This window comes from Talpa europaea (assembly GCF_964194135.1).
Source record: "Talpa europaea genome assembly, chromosome: 6".
NCBI classification, from domain to species: Eukaryota; Metazoa; Chordata; class Mammalia; order Eulipotyphla; family Talpidae; genus Talpa; species Talpa europaea.
The window spans coordinates 3,868,224-3,887,046 of NC_140072.1; the positions used below are offsets into that span (position 1 = coordinate 3,868,224).

At 59.0% G+C, this 18,823-nt stretch overlaps 1 protein-coding gene across 6 annotated transcripts in view; it reads left to right on the forward strand.

The window, feature by feature from the left end:
- Window positions 1-362: 362 nt before the first annotated feature.
- The window catches only part of GREB1 (growth regulating estrogen receptor binding 1), a gene marked incomplete at both ends in the record, with an annotated part of 48,344 nt that continues 29,883 nt past the window's right edge, over window positions 363-18,823 (forward strand). For all 6 annotated transcript variants that reach the window (XM_084234380.1, XM_084234383.1, XM_084234379.1 and 3 more), the window contains 9 exons: window positions 363-519; window positions 5,914-6,033; window positions 6,797-6,973; window positions 12,098-12,280; window positions 13,560-13,703; window positions 15,325-15,453; window positions 17,152-17,265; window positions 17,739-17,882; window positions 18,380-18,565. In XM_084234380.1, coding sequence (XP_084090506.1) covers window positions 363-519; window positions 5,914-6,033; window positions 6,797-6,973; window positions 12,098-12,280; window positions 13,560-13,703; window positions 15,325-15,453; window positions 17,152-17,265; window positions 17,739-17,882; window positions 18,380-18,565 — 1,354 coding nt within the window. The remainder of the gene's footprint in view (window positions 520-5,913; window positions 6,034-6,796; window positions 6,974-12,097; window positions 12,281-13,559; window positions 13,704-15,324; window positions 15,454-17,151; window positions 17,266-17,738; window positions 17,883-18,379; window positions 18,566-18,823) is intronic.

Below are 18,823 nucleotides of genomic sequence, written 5' to 3' on the forward strand. Positions count from 1 at the left end.
TTGGGGTCTGCGGCCTGCCCCTGAGCCGGTGAGGGTCCACGTCCTGTCACTCTCCAGCCGGCGCTGGTCAGCCGCCGCCCTGTCTGCAGAGGGGTGCAGGGCTGCCCTGGAGGTCCAGGAAGATAAAGCGTCATTTGTCTGGGGGGTCGGGGGTGGGCTCACCTCCCAGAGCCCAGTTCTGGCAGCCCATTCCAGGAGGCTGGGGCTGTTACTTATATGACTTCCTGCCCTGCGCCCACCGGCCGCCCCTCCCGCAGGCCCCACCCGCCCGGGCTCCGGCCGGCCTGGCTGCTGACCGCCCCGGCTGCTGACCGCCCCTGCCCTGCGATGTTTTGAGCAGAGCGTGCCGGGCCCCGCGGAAGATGGGGAACTCCTACGCCGGGCAGCTGAAGACCACGCGCTTCGAGGAGGTGCTGCACAACTCCATCGAGGCCTCCCTGCGCTCCAGCAGCCTGGTGCCCCGGCCTGTCTTCTCCCAGCTCTACCTGGAAGCCGAGCGGCAGCTCTCGGCGCTGGAAGGTAGGCGCCGCCGGGTCCCCCCAGGCTCCCCAAGGCTCCCCCCACCCCGAGGCCCTCTGCTGCTCCGCGACCCTGAGTTGTGCAGAAAAGAAAGTCTAGGAGGAGAAAGTGACCCCGAGTCCTTCCATGGCGGAGCCGGGGGTGACTGCCAGCCACGCTGCGAGGGGTCGTTCCTCGGAAGGAGGTGGCGTGGGGCTGTGGGGCTGCGCCCAGTGGGCCGACCCCGAGGTGTGAGGTTTCCGTGTGGGTGGGTGGCTGGGATTGTCTAACTCAGGACTCTGCGTGTGTCTCTTTGCTCTGTGTCCACGGCATACTCGCGAGTCACGCATGTGTCTTTGCCAAGCAGTCTAGACGGTCCCTGTGACAGCCGGTGCGAGTCCTCCAGAAACTTAAAAAAACCCACAGCAAGCTGGAGGAGCCTGTGCCAGGGCTCCACGCACACCCCCAGGCGTCGGGGCTCTTTGCTTAGTTATCTAGAGAATGAAATAGTTGTATCGTTTGATTGTTCAACGCCTGGGTTTTTTTTATAGCTGTGGCTTTTCTTTTTTTTTTTTTTTCTTTTTTAAAGATCTATTTATTTATTTATTTACACAAGCACTGGGTACAGTCAGAAGCGCGGGAGGGTGAGAGAATTCACCAGAGCCAGAGCGGGGAGCAGAACAGGCAGACCGATGAAGGACACTGCTGAGGGGAGCAGCGGGCGGCAGGAGAGGTCTGCGCGCCATGTGGGACCCTCCTCCGGTGGCCGGGGAGCAGCCGGGGATCGAACCGGCGCTGCAGAGGCTGTGGGCAGCTTCACAACCCAGCGCTCAACCGCTGCACCACCTGGGAGGCCCACAGCTGTGACTTTTCATGGCAAAAGTAACCTCCCGGCCACCTGTCCCGGGGACGGTCCCTGTTATGGAAGTTCTTCTTTTTTTTTTTTTTAAATGAATCCTTTATTTAGCATGGAAGAGCTGGGGGGCAGGCCAGAGGTGTGTGTGTGTGCGGGGGGTGTGGGGTGAGACAATTCAGCAGAGACAGTGGGGAGCAGAACAGTCAGACTGGCTGAAACACACTGCTGAGGGGAGCAGCGGGGGACAGGAGAGGTCTGCTGCGCCCTGTGGGTAGCTCCCTGGCCGGGATCAGACTCAGGCTGTCGTTTTGACAGCGCTGAGACTTAACCCCGAGGCCACCAGGGAGGCCTGTTATGGAAGTTCATGCCAGTTTGTGTCTTGAACTTACAGCAGACTTGGCTTAGCAGGGTGATGTGAAGTGGGGGCACAGCTTCAGGCACTGATGAACCCACCAGGAAATGAGAGAGTGCAGTGCGCCGGGGCCTGGTTGGGGTGGCTGCGGGCGTGTGTGCGCGTGTGCGCGCATGTTCGGAGGGTGTGCGGCTGGTGGGCTGCGAGGGCTGCACAGACATGTGGTTGGGGCACCAGGTCTAGTTGATGGTCCCTTTTCCTAGCCGGGGGCATGTCCACGACCCCATAGATGTTTTCACTGAATTAATCTGTGTCACTCTGGAAAGTGTTCTGACTCAGTTAACCTTGCAAATGGCAATAGCTCAGGGCCTAAAACCACCAGATCGGAGGATCCTCAGCTAGATTCAGAGGCGAAGGATTCGGCCGGTGCAGTCAGCGCTGCGATGCCGTTGGGAAGCTGGAAGCGACCTGAGTGACTCACAGGCTGTGCTTTTGGCTGAAAGGCTTTGTCAGTTGCTATTAAGTGGTTATCCTTAACTTGTTATGGTATGCAAAGCCTTTGTTGCTAAGGGCTAGTGAAGAACAGTAATCAGGATAAATAATTTAGTACTTTTGAGCAGGACCTTAAAATCTACGAAGTGTTTTCACCCCCACTGGGGTAAAATACAACGGAATCCCTGGGCTTGGGAAGATGGGAGCCCGCGGTTTCGGAGGACGGAGCAGGAGGCCGAGGCCTGTGTTTTGGCCGCTCTGGGGGCACTGGGCAGAGGCTGGGGTGTGCTGGACAGAGGCGCCCAGGTGCCCAGGTGGGTGCTCACCTGAGGGAGAGGCGCCAGCTTGGGCTCCCAATGCCTGCCCTTCTACTGAGAGCTCCTTACAGTCCCTCTCCGGGCTTCTAATTGGGAGGCTCCATCTAGAACATTCTACCTCCTGGGGAGTTCCCCATCTGCCAGGCAGCCTTGAGGCTTATATTTACCATTCCTCTGGTGTTGATATGAAACCCAGAGTAGGCGTTCTCTTGGGTCTCCCCTGTTGTCCAGCAAAGAGAATAGGGACATCCTCTGAGGTTTTCTTTTTCTAGTGAGGGGGATTGGTGGAAAGGGAGTGGCTTTTACGTCTGCAGAATGTCACCAAAACTCAGCACTGGGCTCCAGCCCCTGTCTCTGCATCATAAAACTCGGGGCAGACGCCTTGTCCAGGCTGCACCTTGTTTTGTCTGTCTGTCTGTCAGGGACACTTATGCCATCCTTCCTTGGACACTGACATTAAAGAGAGTTTTTAGGATCGGGGTGCAGGTGCATGACCCCCCTCGGCAGCTCTTCAGGGTTAGAGGTCTGACCAGCCCTTCTAGCAGGGCACACATTTTATTTTTTTTCTTCTTCCAAGGAAGACCAACAAAAGGCATAACAAGACCAGCCCAGCATTTTGAGCTAAGTTTTTATTAACTAAGCAAGATGCAGGTCTATTCCTGTAATGCCACCCCTTAAAACCTCTCCCAGTTTCTTCTCCCGGGAGCAGATACATCCAGTGTCAACACTAAGGCCAGCATCTGCCGTGGGGTGAGGCTGCTGTGGACGTGGGCGCCTGTGATCCAGAATGAAGACCCCGCCCACTCCCCCCCTCCCCCCCCCCCCCCCCCCCCCCCCCCCCCCCGCCAGCCTGGCTGGTTTTGTCTGACACCATTCACGACCCCTCCGTCCCGCCGAGACCTTGGGGGCTGTCTGGTTTCCTTTGCTCAGAGCCAGGAAGTCTCCTTCTGCTCCCAGAGCCCATCAAAGGGGCTGGAATGTCTGGGGTAGACCTTTTGACCTTTACCCTGCTTTCTTAGTGACTGGATTTTGAGCTCTTTCTTTGCATTCTGAGGCTTAAGACCCTCCTCTTTCATCCCTTCAGAGTCTGAATTCCTGTTCTTTTCCACTTAGCAGAATAATGGGCAGACATTCCTGTGCCCCCCCCCCAGGCCCCCAATGCTCTGACTTTCTCTCCCTTTTCTCTCTGACAGTTGGGGTCTCTACCACCCGCTCGGGGCCTCTGCAGCTCTGGCCCGAGACCCGTCTTGATTTCCTGCAAGGCCTTCCGTGCCATCCACTCCATGGGGGTCAAAGGGCAAGTTGGACCTTCACTGGGACCTGTGCTGTGCCCTGGGCCTGGGCCAGCCTCTCCAACTTCTCCTGACCGCCCCCCCCCCCCATGCATTTAATGGAGGAAGGAAGAGGCAGAAGGAGAATCTCCCTTTATCCCCCATCCCCTTGTGTTCTTCCTGGGTAATCTTTTTACCGTTTCCGTGCCACCTCTGTGTCCTCCAGGAATTCTCCTTTCACTTCCTGCTGTGACCTTCCCAAGGTCAGAGGCCTGGGCTGGCTTGGAATGTTCATCTTCTCCTCTCTGTTGTCCCCTAGTGCCTTTACAGTGGGGGCCCCTGGGAGCTGCGTTCCCGGTGCCCTGCCCTGATTACATGACATCTGGAATATTCTGCGCCACTCTGCGGGCCTTCCTTCCCAGGCTGTCACAGCTCAGAGTGACCTTCTGGAACGACCTTGTCTCGCAATGTAGGATCTGACGTGTAGAGAGGTTAGGTAACCTGACTGTGACCTCCCAGTGGCAGAGTCCTTGGTCCCAGCCCCATCTCTGCACATGATTGTATCATTAACTTAAAATCACTACATCACTTAACCCACTCGATGGATGGGGTGGGGTGAGCTGAAGAAGAGAGCAGGAGAGAGAGCAACAAGAAACCAGCCCTAAGGCAGGAGACAGACAGTGAGTGGGAAGCACCTGTGTCCTGGCGCCGTGTCCTTGGGGCTGCCGATAATGACCTTGAGCCATGAGTAGACGTGCACGCTATTGATCAGATGACCAGGGAGACAGGTTTTTCTCCCAGATATCCAAGTTGAAAGAGGTTAGAAAGATGATGCTTCAACCACCTAGAAAGTTCCTTTGCAGGACCCCTCCTCACCCCTTTCTCTGTAAATGAGCTGGGCCTGGGCGTGCTCAGATCCCTCGGGCAGGTATTTCCTGCCCCTCTTCTGTCTGAGACATTTCGCTGGGTGCCTGGGACAGCTACACAGGTGAGAGGGGCTGAGGAGCTGATTCAGGGGCCGAGGCCAGAAGCTTTTTTCTTGGCAGTGACAGGGAGTGATGATGGGCTTTCAGTGGCCAATTCCTGGCTCTTTTGACCAGTTTCACCTTTGCTGTTAATCCTCAAATGCTCTTTCATGTAAGACAAGTTCCCTAAAGTCATGACTTGTCTGGTCTGCTCTGGAATGGCTGTGTGGGGACCTCGGGGAAGTTTGGGTGGTCTGTGTTTTTGGCAATGTCTGCATCCATTCTTCCCTCAGGATAAATAACAACATCGGGGTTCACAGCTCGCTTCCTGAACCCGGCAGTTCTGGGTGGCGAGGACCCCACCTGGTACCCGCCCTCACCAGGAGCCCGGGGCGGGGCCCAAGCGCGTGGCTGGGGAGCTGTGGGCTGTGGGGTCTCGCCAGGCCTCAGCTTCCTCACTGAGAAGATGGTCGCTTTCGCCAGGGTACCCAGCACAAGTATTTTTCACGCCCCTACTACGTGCAGGCTTCGGGCTCAGTCTCATCAACCAGTGATATATATCCTTTTCTTTAAAAAAAAAAAAAAAAAGATTTATTTATTTATTTATGCATACAAGAGCTGGGGTACAGGCCAGAGATGCAGGGGGGTGGTGTGTGTGAGAGGATTCACCAGAGACAGAGCAGGGAACAGAATAGGCAGATTGACTGAAATCCACTGCTGAGGGGAGCAGCGGGTGAGGCAGGAGAGGTCTGCTGCGCCCTGTGGGTAGCTCCCTGGCTGGGGATCGAACTCATGCTGCAGAGGCTGTGGATTGCTTCATAGTGCGGTGTTTAACCCCTTGCACCACCAGGGAGGCCCGATATATGTCCATCTTGAAGCCTGGCCATATGCGGACATGTGGGGGGCAGGGAGGAAGGGCACCCGAATGGCCCGGGGGGGCCAGACTCGAGTGTGGGTCTGTGACCTGAGGGGCTGTCTTTCCCTGTAGCAGAGAAGGGCCCCGACGCGGGCGTGGGCGTGCTGGTCAGGGCCAAGGGAGGGGTGAGTAGCTGCTGCTCAGTGATGAGGGGCCTGAGACTGAGATGCTGAAGGAGAGGCCCTGAGGGCCCCCGAGGGCGGGGACAGGCTGGCCCTAATCTTCACCCCTCTCCCCTGGGTCCAGGCGGGAGCCGAGTGGACAATGAGGAAGAGGAGGAAGAGGGAGAAGGTGCCCTGGAGCCCAACGGCCCTGCCACCCCCTACCAGATGCACCCCCCGCCTGAGGGGTGCTGCACCACTGACGGTGAGTGTTTCCCACCAGGGGGACCCCGAGACTGCCCAGAGGTGCGGCTGGGCGCGCCAGGTGCATCCTGGGCCTGTCCTGCTCCCCTGGCCTGGGCTGTGCCTCAGGTGCTAGGCAATCCCCTGGGACCTGCTGGGCATCTCCGGGCTCACTGCCGGGCCTGCTCCCTGGACGGCCAGGCCAGACCCCAGTGGGGATCCAGGGTTCACGTCTCTGCCCGGGTGGTTTGAAATGAGAATGCCTTTTCCCCACCCGGATCTGCAGCCCTGGGTGTTTACCGCCGAGCTGATCGGTGGGAATGATGGTTCCCGTCCTCAGTCCAGTGCTGCGGGGAAGGTGATGGATGTTATCTAGGGAACCGTTAGCTCAGTCGAGCTGCCCCATCCTGCTGTGAGCACCTGGGGCTGGAGAGCGGCTGGGCGGCCAGTGACCTGCAGGACAGGTCCACAGAGTAAAATACTTACGGAGCTAGCGTGCACTCGTACCTGGAGGGGGCTTCTAAGAGGAGGGGAGGGGGGGCGGGCCTAGGGACGAAGGGGTGGTGGTAGGAGAACAATAAAAGATAATCTTTAAATTTTAGGTAGAATAAAATGGAGATTTTTTTTTAAAAGGTCAACAACAACGTAGGTGATGTGTGTCTGTCACAGAAAATTCCTTCCCATTCCTAATCAGTGACGCAGGGCCGGCCCCATCCAGAGTGAGGGCTGTTCCTGACAGGATCCAGAGCGTCCCCTGGGCACGCTGACCCTGCCTGTTCCTCCAGGCTTCTGCCAGGCAGGCAAGGACCTGCGTCTGGCCTCCATTTCCAGTGAGCCCCTCGAGGTGCCGGCCGGCTTCCTCCTGGTGGGGGCCAAGTCGCCCAGCCTGCCCGACCACCTGCTGGTGTGTGCCGTGGACCAGCGCTTCCTGCCAGACGACAGCGGCCACAACGCTCTTCTGGGTGAGCGGCCCCGCGTCCTCGGTCTCCGCGTCCTCGGTCTGCACGCGGGCGGGGGGGTGAGGGAGGCCCGGGGACAGGCCCCGATGTCCTCAGCAGAGGCTGGATTGGAGCACCGTGGCTTCACGCTTGCAGGCGGAAGCCTCGCCGGGCTGGCTTTGTGTGCGGTTGGGTCGGGCACCTTCCCTCCCGGCTCCCTCTCAAAGGTGACATCATTTCTTATCCTCACTTGGGGGTGAACTTGCCTAAAAGAGCACAAGCGGCAGAACCCAGCCAGTGCTCACTGTCAGTCTCCCCAGCTCCAAACTCCACCCTTTAATTCGGGGTCCCGGGTCCTGGTCATGGTCAGCCAAGGGCAGGCGTGGCTCTTATCTTTCAAACGACTCCTGGCCCGTGACATCCCCGACGGCACTGCAGCCTTGAGGTCACGCCGGGTTCCCATTCCTCAGACATGTGCTGAGTTCCTGCTGTCTGCCAGGCCTGTGCTCAGCCATGCCGTGCAGGTGCCGTGCAGGTGCCCAAGGTGTGGAGGGGCCCTGGGCCTTGCCGGCCTCCTCTGTCGAGGGGGAGGGGCTTTCCCTCATGTTCTGTCCACTTCTCAGCCTGGTGTCTCTGGAGAACTGGCTGGCAGGAGGCTTGGTGGTTCGTGATCATCTTATCTCCTTCAGACACAGAACAAACTGCATTGTAGAAACTAGTTTGTTTGTGAGCTTGGATGGGAACACTTCTAGGTTAAAACCCCACCATTTCTCCTGTTGGCTCCTCATGCACATGCACCCCGGTTTTGTGCTGGATCGGGCCCTAAAGCTGGGTGGGTAAACATGCTTCGGTGGGTATTTATCCAGCACGTTTCACGCAGGGTGCTCTGTGTGCAGGACCGGAGGGTGCAGCGGGACCTGGGAGGAGGCCCCGGGGAGGAAGAAGGGAGGGGACAGGGCTGCTGAGCACAGCAGGTGAGTGCCCCCAGGACAGTGGCTCTGCCACCCTGGCCAGGGAGAGCAAAAGTCCTAGTCATTCTCCCTAGCAGCACCCGGCGGCTTACGTGACTCGTGTGTGAAGACAGAAATAACCCCAGAAAACTCACTCTGCCGGGGTCCGACTGGCCTCCAGGCCATGGGGGAGCAATGGGCCGGGCAGGCTGTGCCTGGTGACCTGGCTGGCGTTTGATCTGGTGGTGGGGGAGGCTGGGGAGGGGGTGCTTGGCCTGAATTCCACCACTTTGTGGCTGTAAAGGAATTGGAGGGTAGTAAATCAAGGGGGGGTCTGTGTCTTGAAATGTGGAGACGAGCGTCTTCAGCTCATTCACTCGGAGGTAACGGCCGGTCCTCAGGCGGGGAGCCCGGAGGAAGTGGCGTCTGTTAATTGCTCGCCAAAAGCCATCGGAGGTGGATGAGCAGGGTGGTTGGTAACAACCACTGCTTTCTTCTTTTAAAATAACTTTATGCTCTCAGCTTGCACACTTAGCGCTGTTTAGGTTTCCTGCCATTAACCCCTCGGGCTGCACAGGATAAGCCGGCCCTGGGCCCTCCAGGCGCCGGGTGGGGGCTGCCTGGTGACCTGTGAAGTGGGGCTGGGGGGCCTCTGGGGAGACTGACGACTTCGGCGCCTCTGCCCCCCAGAATTGACTTCTTAGGGAGTCTGGTGTTAGTGACGTAGGAGCCACAGTGGGATTTTCTCTGGGAAAGCTGAGAGATGAGAACCGAGGTGCTTCAGCTAGTGGGGGTGTGTTTCTCAGAGGGGACCCCATGAGCTGCCAGTGCCCACCACGGTCACGCTTTCCTGAAGGTCTAACCCCAGGCTGAGCTGGGCCCGGGGCCCGGCTCACGTGTGGGTGCGGCCCTGCGGACACGGCCCATCCACGCCACGTGTTCGTGGGAATTGGCCCAAGTGCCAGGGCCCGGGGCGGTGGCCTCGTTTTTCTCAGTTGTCATCAGGCCACATTTGCCGTCACCCCGACTGTGATGAGCGTGACGTGATCCACGAGGTGGAAAGGGAAAGTCGCCCCTCCTGGCCGCGGTGGCCTGGCTTCTCTTTCATTCTCTGTCCTGGGGGCCGGGACTCAGACCGGGATTTCCTCTCAGGTGCTACAAAGACCCATGGAGCGTCCTTTTATCCCAGGAGGATTTCAGCAGGGAGGATTTCAGGGAAGAGGAGGGGCTCTCAGCTCCGGGGACGCACCTGCTGGTCCTCCGAGGCGGCGCCACAGGCCATGTGGTCCATCTCCCAGTCCGATTTAAAGCCCGCCTCTCCCAGCCGGCTCAGGACCTGCCTCCTGGCTCCTTGCCTGGGCCCCATCCCAGAGAGAGGTGCTTCCTCTCCCAGGCCGGGGCAACCCTCTAGGGAAGGGATGGTCCCTCTGGACCGACTGCTCGGCTGCGGGAGTCTGAAGCTCTGCCCGGTGAAGGCCGCTGGGACGTCTGGCGGACACGTAGTGCTGCCTCCACCGAGTTCATTATTCGTGGCTGTGCCTCCTCCTCACAGCCAGGGGCCATATATTTTTATGTCTGCCTCGGAGCCCCTGGTTTCAGGCCCAGCAAGTGTGCTCTGAGTGCTCAGCCTGGCTGCTCAAAGGTCTGCTCTTTCTCGTGGGGGGCCCCTGACTGGGGCTGGCCGGCTGCGCCCTGCGAGCACACCCGAGTGAAAGCGGAAGCCTCCCACTCCCAGGAAGGTGCCAGGGCCGTGGGAGGCTGCTTGGGACTGTGGTGGCCGGAGCGGAGAAGCCTCCTTGGACTGTGGCTCAGAAGGAAACACTAGCGGTGTGGGCGCCCAGCACCCCGGGAGGGGAGGGCACCCCATCTACAGTGAGGAGTCACCTGCCAGCCTGCAGCCACTTCCAGCCTTGTGCTCAGAGATTCCCCCTGGCTGCACAGCCCCCATTTCTCATGGGACAAAGGCCCGTTTCTGGAAAGAGGTGGCCGCACCAGCCCAGGCAGGGTCCCCCAGCATCCTAGGTCTTGTAACCCTGCCCCATGCTCACTTATCCTTCCATACCCGGGGCCCGACTCGGAAGGCTCCTCGGAGATTTCTTCTCAGGTGGCCCTGGGGCTGCGCTTCTCTCGGGCCCGGTTGGAGCAGGAACAAGTGAACCACCAGGCCAGCGCTTCTGCGTGTGTGCAGGGCCCCGCGGGGCGGGCGCGTCCACCCACCCGGCTTCCTCCCTTCTGCTCCTGCTGGCTCCCGCGGTGGCCAGGTGCCGCCTGCCACCGCACGTCGGTACTCGCTCCGCCGGCACCTGCACCGGCCACACAGAAACCCGGCCCTCGGGAGACCTGGGGAGATGCCCATTTCAAAAACTGGCCCAAAGGAAGACGTTGCGAGGGCTGTCTGGCCGAAAGAAAGAGCAGTAGAGCCTTGGGGACGAGCAAGACCAGCCCTTTGGGGCACGGGAGCCGGCGTTTGGGCTGGGCATCTCGCGATGGATGGGATGTGGTGGGGCCTTCACCAGGGGGTGGCAGAGGCGGGAAGGTGGTGGGTGTGGTGGGGCTGGCCCAGCAGAATGAGGTGTATGGGCCGAGGCCAGCAGCTTTGGGGCCTGTGGGCTAGACTCCCTAGAAAGTGCGCTTCTTGCTGGAATCGAATGCATCGTTTTCTGTGTTGAATTATCACTTAGCCTCCCGGTTCCTCGCCTCCCGGAGACAGTCCCGCTGGCCCGGCTGCTGTGTTGTCAGCTCGGCTGAGTGCCGTGTCTGCGCGACTGAACGGCAGGTCATGCTCTGATCTCTGTGCGGGACCGTCTTGGGTGCCTTATCTATTTGCTGGGTGCAGAGAATAGACTTCTGGAAGCTTAAGCAAACTGGCTCCCTTATTTGTTCTGATTTCTAAGATCTTTTAAGAAATGTTGATTTTACTTAAAGCAGACCCAGCGGTTTCTGCCATGCGGTGTCTCCTCTGGAGATGCTTCGACCCTCTACTCGCTGCTGTTATTTTCTGAGCGCTAGCCAGAGGCTCAGGGATATTCTGTTTGAATGCAGCGCTTACACCCATAGCCGCTCGGCCCTCGTGGCCGGAGTTGAAACTACTGTTGTAAATTTGTCGGCTAGAGAATATGATAAAGTAGCTTAGTCCCGGCTTCAGGGTCACCCCAGCCCAGGGGCCTTGCGCTGGGTGGAGCTGGGGGGGGGCAGCCAAGGTCTGAGGAAGGACCTGCTTGAGGTGGGCGTTTGACCGTGGACGGTAGCAGGTGGGGGAGCGAGTCGTCTCTTCTGCGACCCACAGTTGTAACAAGTACAGTCTGAACAGGCTTTCCGGTTTGTAACGGGCTTTTCGAGCACACGGTCTGGATTTCAGTGACTCACGAGTGGTGGTTTTGTCAGCTGCTGGAGCTCAACGGGGGGATTCCCTGTCAGCCCTGGAAGGCCACTGTGACCGCGCGGTGAGACCCAGCCCGAGACTGCCCCATCCAGCGGGGTGCCTCCACCGCGTGTCACAGAACCCACCGAACCCACGCGCATTCCCGAATTCTTTCAGCGCAGCCACTTGCTTGGCTCCAGGGTGGAGTTTTGGGCTCCTCAGAGGGCACCCACGGGCCCTGTGTCCACGATACTGTTGCTGGCAGCCGAAGGCAGTGGGGGAGCACCCAGTCACTGCAGGAACCAGGCCGTGTAGACACTTAAACCCGACAGTTCTGGCCTGTAAAGTTCTCTCCAGTGAAGGTTTTAAAATGTGCCCTGAGGCAGGTTCAGTCTTCCGTGACTAAGTCTTTGTCCTTCCACTCCAGTCAAGGTCATCGTGACCCCTGAGCCGGTCGGGGACGCTGGAGATTCTCCGCTGGGTGGCACAGCCCGAGTCAGTGTTTTCATCAGCTGTGCGTGATCTATAGATATAGATGCAGATATTTATGTATGATTTATTTTTTATGGGCAACAATGTTTAGTGAATGACTTTTATGCCAAGAATTATGCTAAATCCCGATGACGCAGGGTCGGGTCCCGCCCTCCTCCTGCTCTCACTCTGTGGAGAGGCTGCCGTGGGCTCACTGTGTCACGGGAGATGCCAGGGGAGAGACCGGAGGCTGAAAATCGCCTCCTTCCTTTACTTACTGCTACTTGCTCAAGAGGACCAATCCCAGGCCCTCCCGGGAGCAGGACGGCAGCCGGGCCAGGGCTCACGTGCGCGCTCGCCCTCCAGGTTTCTCCGGGAACTGCGTGGGCTGCGGGAAGAAGGGCTTCTGCTACTTCACCGAGTTTTCCAACCACATCAACCTGAAGCTGACCGCCCAGCCCAAGAAGCAGAAGCACCTCAAGTGTTACCTGGTCCGCAACGCCCAGGGGGCGCTCATGCAAGGGCCCCTCATCTGTTGGAAGGGCTCGGGTGAGCGGCTCGGCTCCCGTGTGCGTGTGAGAGAGAGAAGGGGGCGTGTGTGAAGGGCTGTGTCCGTGCAGGGGTGTTATGTGTATGGGGGGATGTGAAGTGGGTGTCTTCCAAGTGGGGAGGGTGCCATCCACTCTGGGGGGGGGGACACCACTCTGCAGAAGGTCAGCCCCGTGGAATGGAAGGACCTCTGTGTACTACTAGTTTGTGAGGTCACTCTCGCCCTGATTGCATCGCTTTTCAGCGCTAGATCCCCCCACCCTCCCTTTCCTGGGGCAAGTATTTGGGACCAAGGGCCCTGTCAGGAGCCAGTTCTCCTGGTCCCGGCTGAGCAGTGCCGACCAGTGGACGGAGGCTGGCGATGTGGCTACTCGCCCCACGGGACGCGGGCGGCCCTGGATGGGTGAGGTGGGCCGTGCCAAGGCCGAGACGTCCTGCCTTGAAGGAAGCCTGGCTTGAGCAGTGCCCGCCCTACCCGCCCTCAGCCCTGTTAACCAGGAACAGAGAGACCAGCAGAGAGACCAGTCCTTGAAGGAGTGATGGGCAGCGCCTTTAGAACAGGGCTGCCCTCCACCCCCTTGGGGCTTGACTGGTGGTGGAGGGACATGTCCTAGGAGGTCGTCAGCACGATGACCGGGGGAACCAGCCTTTGGTCCCTCAGTTATTTGAGTTGGCCCACTTCGGATCACCTGGAACGCCCCGGTGGGTTCTGTGAGGAGAAGGAAGGACTTCAGGAGAGGCTGGCTCTAGGTGCGCCCTACTCCACCAATGCTATTACTCTTTTCCTTCTCTCCTTGTCTTTTCACAAATACTGCTGCTGGAGCCCCTACCGCGCGCCGGTCATTTCCTACGCCCTGGGAGGCAGTGGCTTTTCACCTGTGGGGTTAGCTGAGTCATTGTCTCCTGCTGTGAGCAAGTACCTCGCAGCTCAGACCTTTGAGCAATACTCGGTTCTTCCCTTGGAATCATTGATGACTCATTTGTGTAATCTGTTTTCTCTTTTTCCCAAATGCTCATTTCAGAATGCTCCCTCTCCTGACAGAGCTGGCCATCAGGCTGACCGATGCCCCATTCCTGGCATGAGGCCCTAGGGGGTTCTCACACCCCTTCTGCCCCCCACGTGCCCGCTGTCTACAGAAGCAAGGCCTGGATGGCACTGGCACCATCATGGTTTTCTATGCATCTAGCTCTCCCGTAGGACAAGCTCCAGTCTGAGAAATCGAGTTACTGTGGTTGACGGTCACGTACTGGTTTTCACGCGTGCATTTTGTCCCGGTAGAGTTCAGAAGCCGGCAGACCTCCGCCAGCACCTGTCCCAGCTCTCTCTTCCCGCCACTGGAGAGCCCAGGGCCTCTGGCTGCCTTCTCCAGTGAGCCCACTCCTGGGACCAATCCCAGCATCGCAGTGGGAGCCCAGCAGGCAGGTGAGGTGGTGGGGAAGCTCTGGAGGTACTAAGTCATGGGCGGGGCATGTCACTGGTGGGGCGCGACTGCTGCCAGATCTTCTGCAAGACTAGCAGGGGGCGTGCTTTGTGTGTTTTCTTCGTCTGCGTTACCTCTGCATTTCACGTTGTCATTTTCAACTCCGTGGAAATACTGTATTTTTAATTTGGAAAGACGTTCTGCTTTCGTATTGTGTTTACTCCATACTGTGATCCCTTGTGGATGAGATGGGGGCTAGGACTCCACCGTACCCCATTTCGCAGCATGGAACTTGCTCTGTGAGGGGCTCAAGGTCTGTGTTGAAACAGAAAGCCTGGAGGGCAGGCAGCGGCACCATTTATCATGTGCTCTGTGTGCCTGGCTCCGCGCTTGCCCCGTCAGATGCTGGCACCACCCACCAGCAGGCCTCCTTACCCTGCTTCACCACTGTGAAGTCGAGACCCCGGTTGCTGCCGGTCCTTATCTGAGATCTCCCACTGTATGGTGGAGTCGGGAATCGATAGAAGGTATTGCTGGAGCCTGTGGTTAGCGCCCTGCGCGTGCTAAGCTTGGCAGCTGTCCTCAAAGTCCAGAGCAGCCTTCTTTCTCCAGAACTCTGGAAGGCTGGGGTTTCACTCCCCCTGCCCAGAGGGGCTGCAGCTGGCACATCACACCCATGTGCAGAGGCTGTGCCTCCTTGCGCATGTTCTCCCTTTCTGAGTGGGTCCTGCCCTTCCTCACTGCCTCACTGCTCTGGGCCACCTGGGACGGTGACGCGTGGCCCCTGCACAGTCACCACCTTCGTCATCAGGGCACCTGGCTGCAGGGTCCAGGGCTGCTTCTTTCTCCTGTGTTTGGGGGCAGCTCGTTGAATGTGCTTCCTTGTCAGTAAAGCTGGAGGACACCTGTCTGGTTGTCGGGGTGACTGTCAGAATGAAATGTGGTGACAGCCCCTCCCTGCCAGGCATCGTCCTGTGCTTTTGGCTTCTGCGCACCCGTATCACCCCCCACAGTGGTTCTCTCTGGCCCCTGCTTCTGTGGGTGAGAACAGTGAGGCCCAGACAGGTTAAGTAGGTTAGGTAAGGTCGCACAGCGAGTGAGCAGCAGAACTGGGTTCAGACATAGGACATCTGGCTTCAGGCCCACGCTCATCCCCTCACCTGCAAGAAATGTTTTGTACTATTCCCAACTCTGTGGTGCCTTCCAGACCATTCTGGCTGGTATGGGGGACTTCGACAGTGCGTGGCCAACCACCCCAGAAAGTCCCACAGCCCCCGGCCTGTGAGCAGCCTGGACCAGGCACTGCCCGCCTACCTGCGATCCGAGCGTGTGTGATGCACACCTGAACTCGGGGGGTGCAGGAGGAGGTAGATGGAAGACAGGACAGCTTCAGGGGCACTCCTGGCGTCTAGGGCCCTCACTAGCCTCTCATGTCCCTTTACCTGCACGTGTGCACTCGCATGCGTGGGGGGAGGCCTTCTCCTTGGGCAGAATCACCGGGAGTCTCGCCCGTTGGGACTGTCAGAGGAAAGCTGGTCTGCCCCAACAGAAGACAAGGAGCCGCTGCCCGCCGGCCTCGCTGCATGCACTGACCCTGCCCTCTCTCCCACCCTCTGCCCCCAGGCCCGGCCTCTGACCACCCCTCGCTGAGCGCGGCCATGGCTCCAGCTGTTTTCAATGGCAAAGACTCCCCGAAGCACCAGCAGCTGGCAAGGAACAGCCTGTCCGCCGTGCCTCGGCCCTCGGCGTTAGGTAGCACTGTCCTGGGGCTGTCTTCTGGGGGGTGGGCCAGAGTCCTGGGCCCCAGTGGCGTGGGAGGGGTGTGGGGCCAGGTGGGTGGGGCCCCATGGGGCTCTGATGCCCAGATGCAGAGGGAGCTGGTGCCACACTCTGGCTGCGCAGCAGGAGGGCTCTCAGCTTCGGATAAATGAGGGAAATGTGGTTATGAGAAGCCGACAGAAATGAATCCCTGACTCTGTCTCCTGAGTCAGGGGGGTCTTGGACAAATCTGGCTAAGCAAACCCTTGATTGCGAGTAAGAATTCCACTTCTGAATCCATATCGAGCATAAGGAGAGGTGGGGTAGGGCATGGGAGTTGTGGGGAGCCGGTCCCTGGCTCCCTGGTTTCCAGCAGAGCCATGCTGCCCCCTGCTGGGCTTGCAGAGCCGTGCCGGCTGTGTCCGGTGGTCACGGGCTGGGGATTCCCTGCCGTGAATGGGCTGACCGGTGAGGAATCTTCTCGCTCCAAGCTCCCGTCCTGCCCCCACCAGAGGACACAGGAATAGCTGCACATTGGCACCCTGGGGCACCATCTTGGGAGAGTCCATGAGCTCAGAATCCACTTCAGACAGTGAGGACTCGCTTTCCCTGGTGCCCCAGTCCACTCCCGTCCCGCCCCTCTGATCATTTAACACGCTGCTCAGAGCACTGGCCTCAGGCTCTGGGGGCTCCGCGGGGGCTCCCCAACAGGGCCGAGCTGCTTGTTTGGGGCCAGGAGTCCTCGGGGCAAATAAACTTTCCGTCTTGACTTTCTACTCACTTAACTGTACTTGGCTTCAGTCTCAAGAGGTGGAAACCATTTTCAGTTCCTTTGTAGACTGTGAAGTGGTCACTCTCGAGCTGCTTTGCACTTGAGCTACCCAGTTTCTTACTCCCCTTTCCAGAGACCTGATTCAGCAAGTGAGCCCAGTGGGGCACTGACCCTGCCAGTGCTCTGGGCTCCCACTCTGCCCGCTTGGAGCAGAGACCCCTGAGCTGGGGGCACCAGGGTCCCGCTTACTGGGGGTGAAGTTGCGTGCAGACATGGGGAGTTTTGAAAGTTTCCCAGCTGAGAGTAACGTGTCGTCCTAAAGTAGGGGATCTTTGTGTCTGATTGGTAAAAAAAACTGGCAATTAATGCTTGATATGTTGAATAATCCATGGCTGTAGGGTGAGTCACACACACACTGGGGTCTAGCATGGAAGGGGGTGACTCTGCAGCAGCGGCCACCAGCTCCTGTTCCCCTGGATCCTTCTAGCCTGAAATCAGCTTTCAGGGCTGGGCGGGAGCAGGTACCGTGGACCGGTGCTGCCCCCAGCTGGTCACACGGTGCTGGTGGGTGGAATCCACCTGCTTTGAGTCTGGAGAAACGCACACTAACACACTGGAAGGTGCAGGGACCGTGGTGGTGGTCTTGGGGGCTGCCATTTTTGGGCCCAAGCTCTGTGCTGGGTACTGCTCCAAGCTTCATGTCTTTTCTTTTTCCTTCTGATTAAACCACCTTCAGAGTAGAATTTATTGTTACATTTTCAAGTTGAAGGAACTAAGTAAGGCTCAGTGATAGAAAGTGCAGACACTTGCGCGGCTTTGGGGTGAAGCATTTACAAAAATTGGCAGGATGGTTCCTTCAGGGCGCGTTTCATGGAAGCTCCTCCCGACGAGGGCCTGATCCGTGTCTGAATGTCGTCTAGGTATCTTACCCAGCTCCGGGCCGCCCAAAAAGCGCCACAAGGGGTGGTCTCCAGAATCTCCATCAGCTGCGGAGGGGGGCTACCCCCAGGGTGGTGGCACCAGAGCTAAGTATGGTAAGTGGCAACAGCCTCACCCCAAATCCAGAACTGGGATGGTGGTGCCGGGTGCACACGCGCTTGTTTGTGTTCTCGTGTGTGCACCTGCTGCGTGTGTGCACCTGCATCTGTGCGTGCGTACGTGTTGATGAGGACGTCCTGGGGAGCAGACCTGACTGGTCTAAGGAAAGGATCTCTTCTTGCTTGTTAGAATGATCTGCTGCTGAACATAGCCGGGTCCCTCACAGTGGCGCATCCGTCCTTCCAGAGGGATTTAAGGGGGGCCTGTCAGTGGCTGGACTGTTGAAGGGAAGATGGGACCAAGGGCTCTGAAAGATGCTTTCAACCCTAGAAGCCCCTGGCTCCAGGACTGGGTGCTCCCGCGGGGGTGGAGGGTAAAGATCAAGTTGCAGCAGATTTGTGGCCGACCTGAGCTCCGGTCTGCCGGAGCTGGATGCCTCGTCTGACATGTCCTCCACGCGTGTCCCCAGAGAGTGCAGGTGTGTCCTGCGTGCCGCAGGTCGGCTTGGTGGGACCAGCCTCGGTCGCCTTTCCCGTTGTGGCCTCTGGAGAACCAGTGTCTGTTCCTGACAACTTGCTGCAGATCTGCAAGGCCAAGCCAGTGATCTTTAAAGGCAAGTGCGGCCCATGGAACAGGCAGACGGCATCCAGGGAGACGGCATCCTGGGCCAAGGCCGAGGTTGTCCTCCTGGGGAACCCCGGGCTGTGAAGAAGCTGGGCACACCATGGCAGGTCAGCCCCCAAGCCGGCTCTGGGGCTGGCAGAGGTCATCACAACCTCCGCCACGGCCCGAGCGAGGGGCTCCTATGCCGTGACATCATTGGCCGGTTCACCTGTTCTTTCGTCCACTCGCTCGCTCTGCCTCACTGAGCTGCTGTGCCTGGTGCTCAGCATGAGGATCAGGAGCCAGCCCCACCCACCCTTGTGGCCGGAGCCTGGCTGGGGGTTTGTCCTGTCCTCACCTGGCCACGCAGGCGCACTAGCCCCCGGGAGCCCTTGGGAGGGAGAGGTACCCCATGCAGGTTGCCTGCAACTGCAGCAGCCTGGCATTCTGAGCCGTGTGGGGGCAGCTGTTGTGCCAAGGCCGAGCAGCTGCTGTCCCCTGCCGCAGGCCACGGGAACTTCCCTTACCTCTGCGGGAACCTCAGCGACGTGGTGGTGAGCCCCCTCCTGTACACCTGCTACCAGAACTCTCAGTCCATCTCCAGGGCCTACGAGCAGTGCGGGGCCGCCACCATCCAGCCCATCTCCGAGGAGATGCAGCTCCTGCTGACCGTCTACTATCTCGTCCAGCTGGGTGAGCCCCCCTCGTCCCTCCTGCGGGGAGAAAAACCATGACACGTGGGTGGGAGGGGTGACAGCCTCGCCGGCCAGGTGGCCACCACCCCCGAGCCTGCAGGCACACAGCCCTGGCTAGTGGGAGTGGACTGGGGGTGCTCATGGCTTCCTAGGCCTGGTCGATGCCCAATGGCCTGGAAGGGCTTATGGAACATCAGCACCTTCCAGATCATTCCAAATGACCCCACCAGGCTTGGCAGGGCTCAGCAGGCTGTAA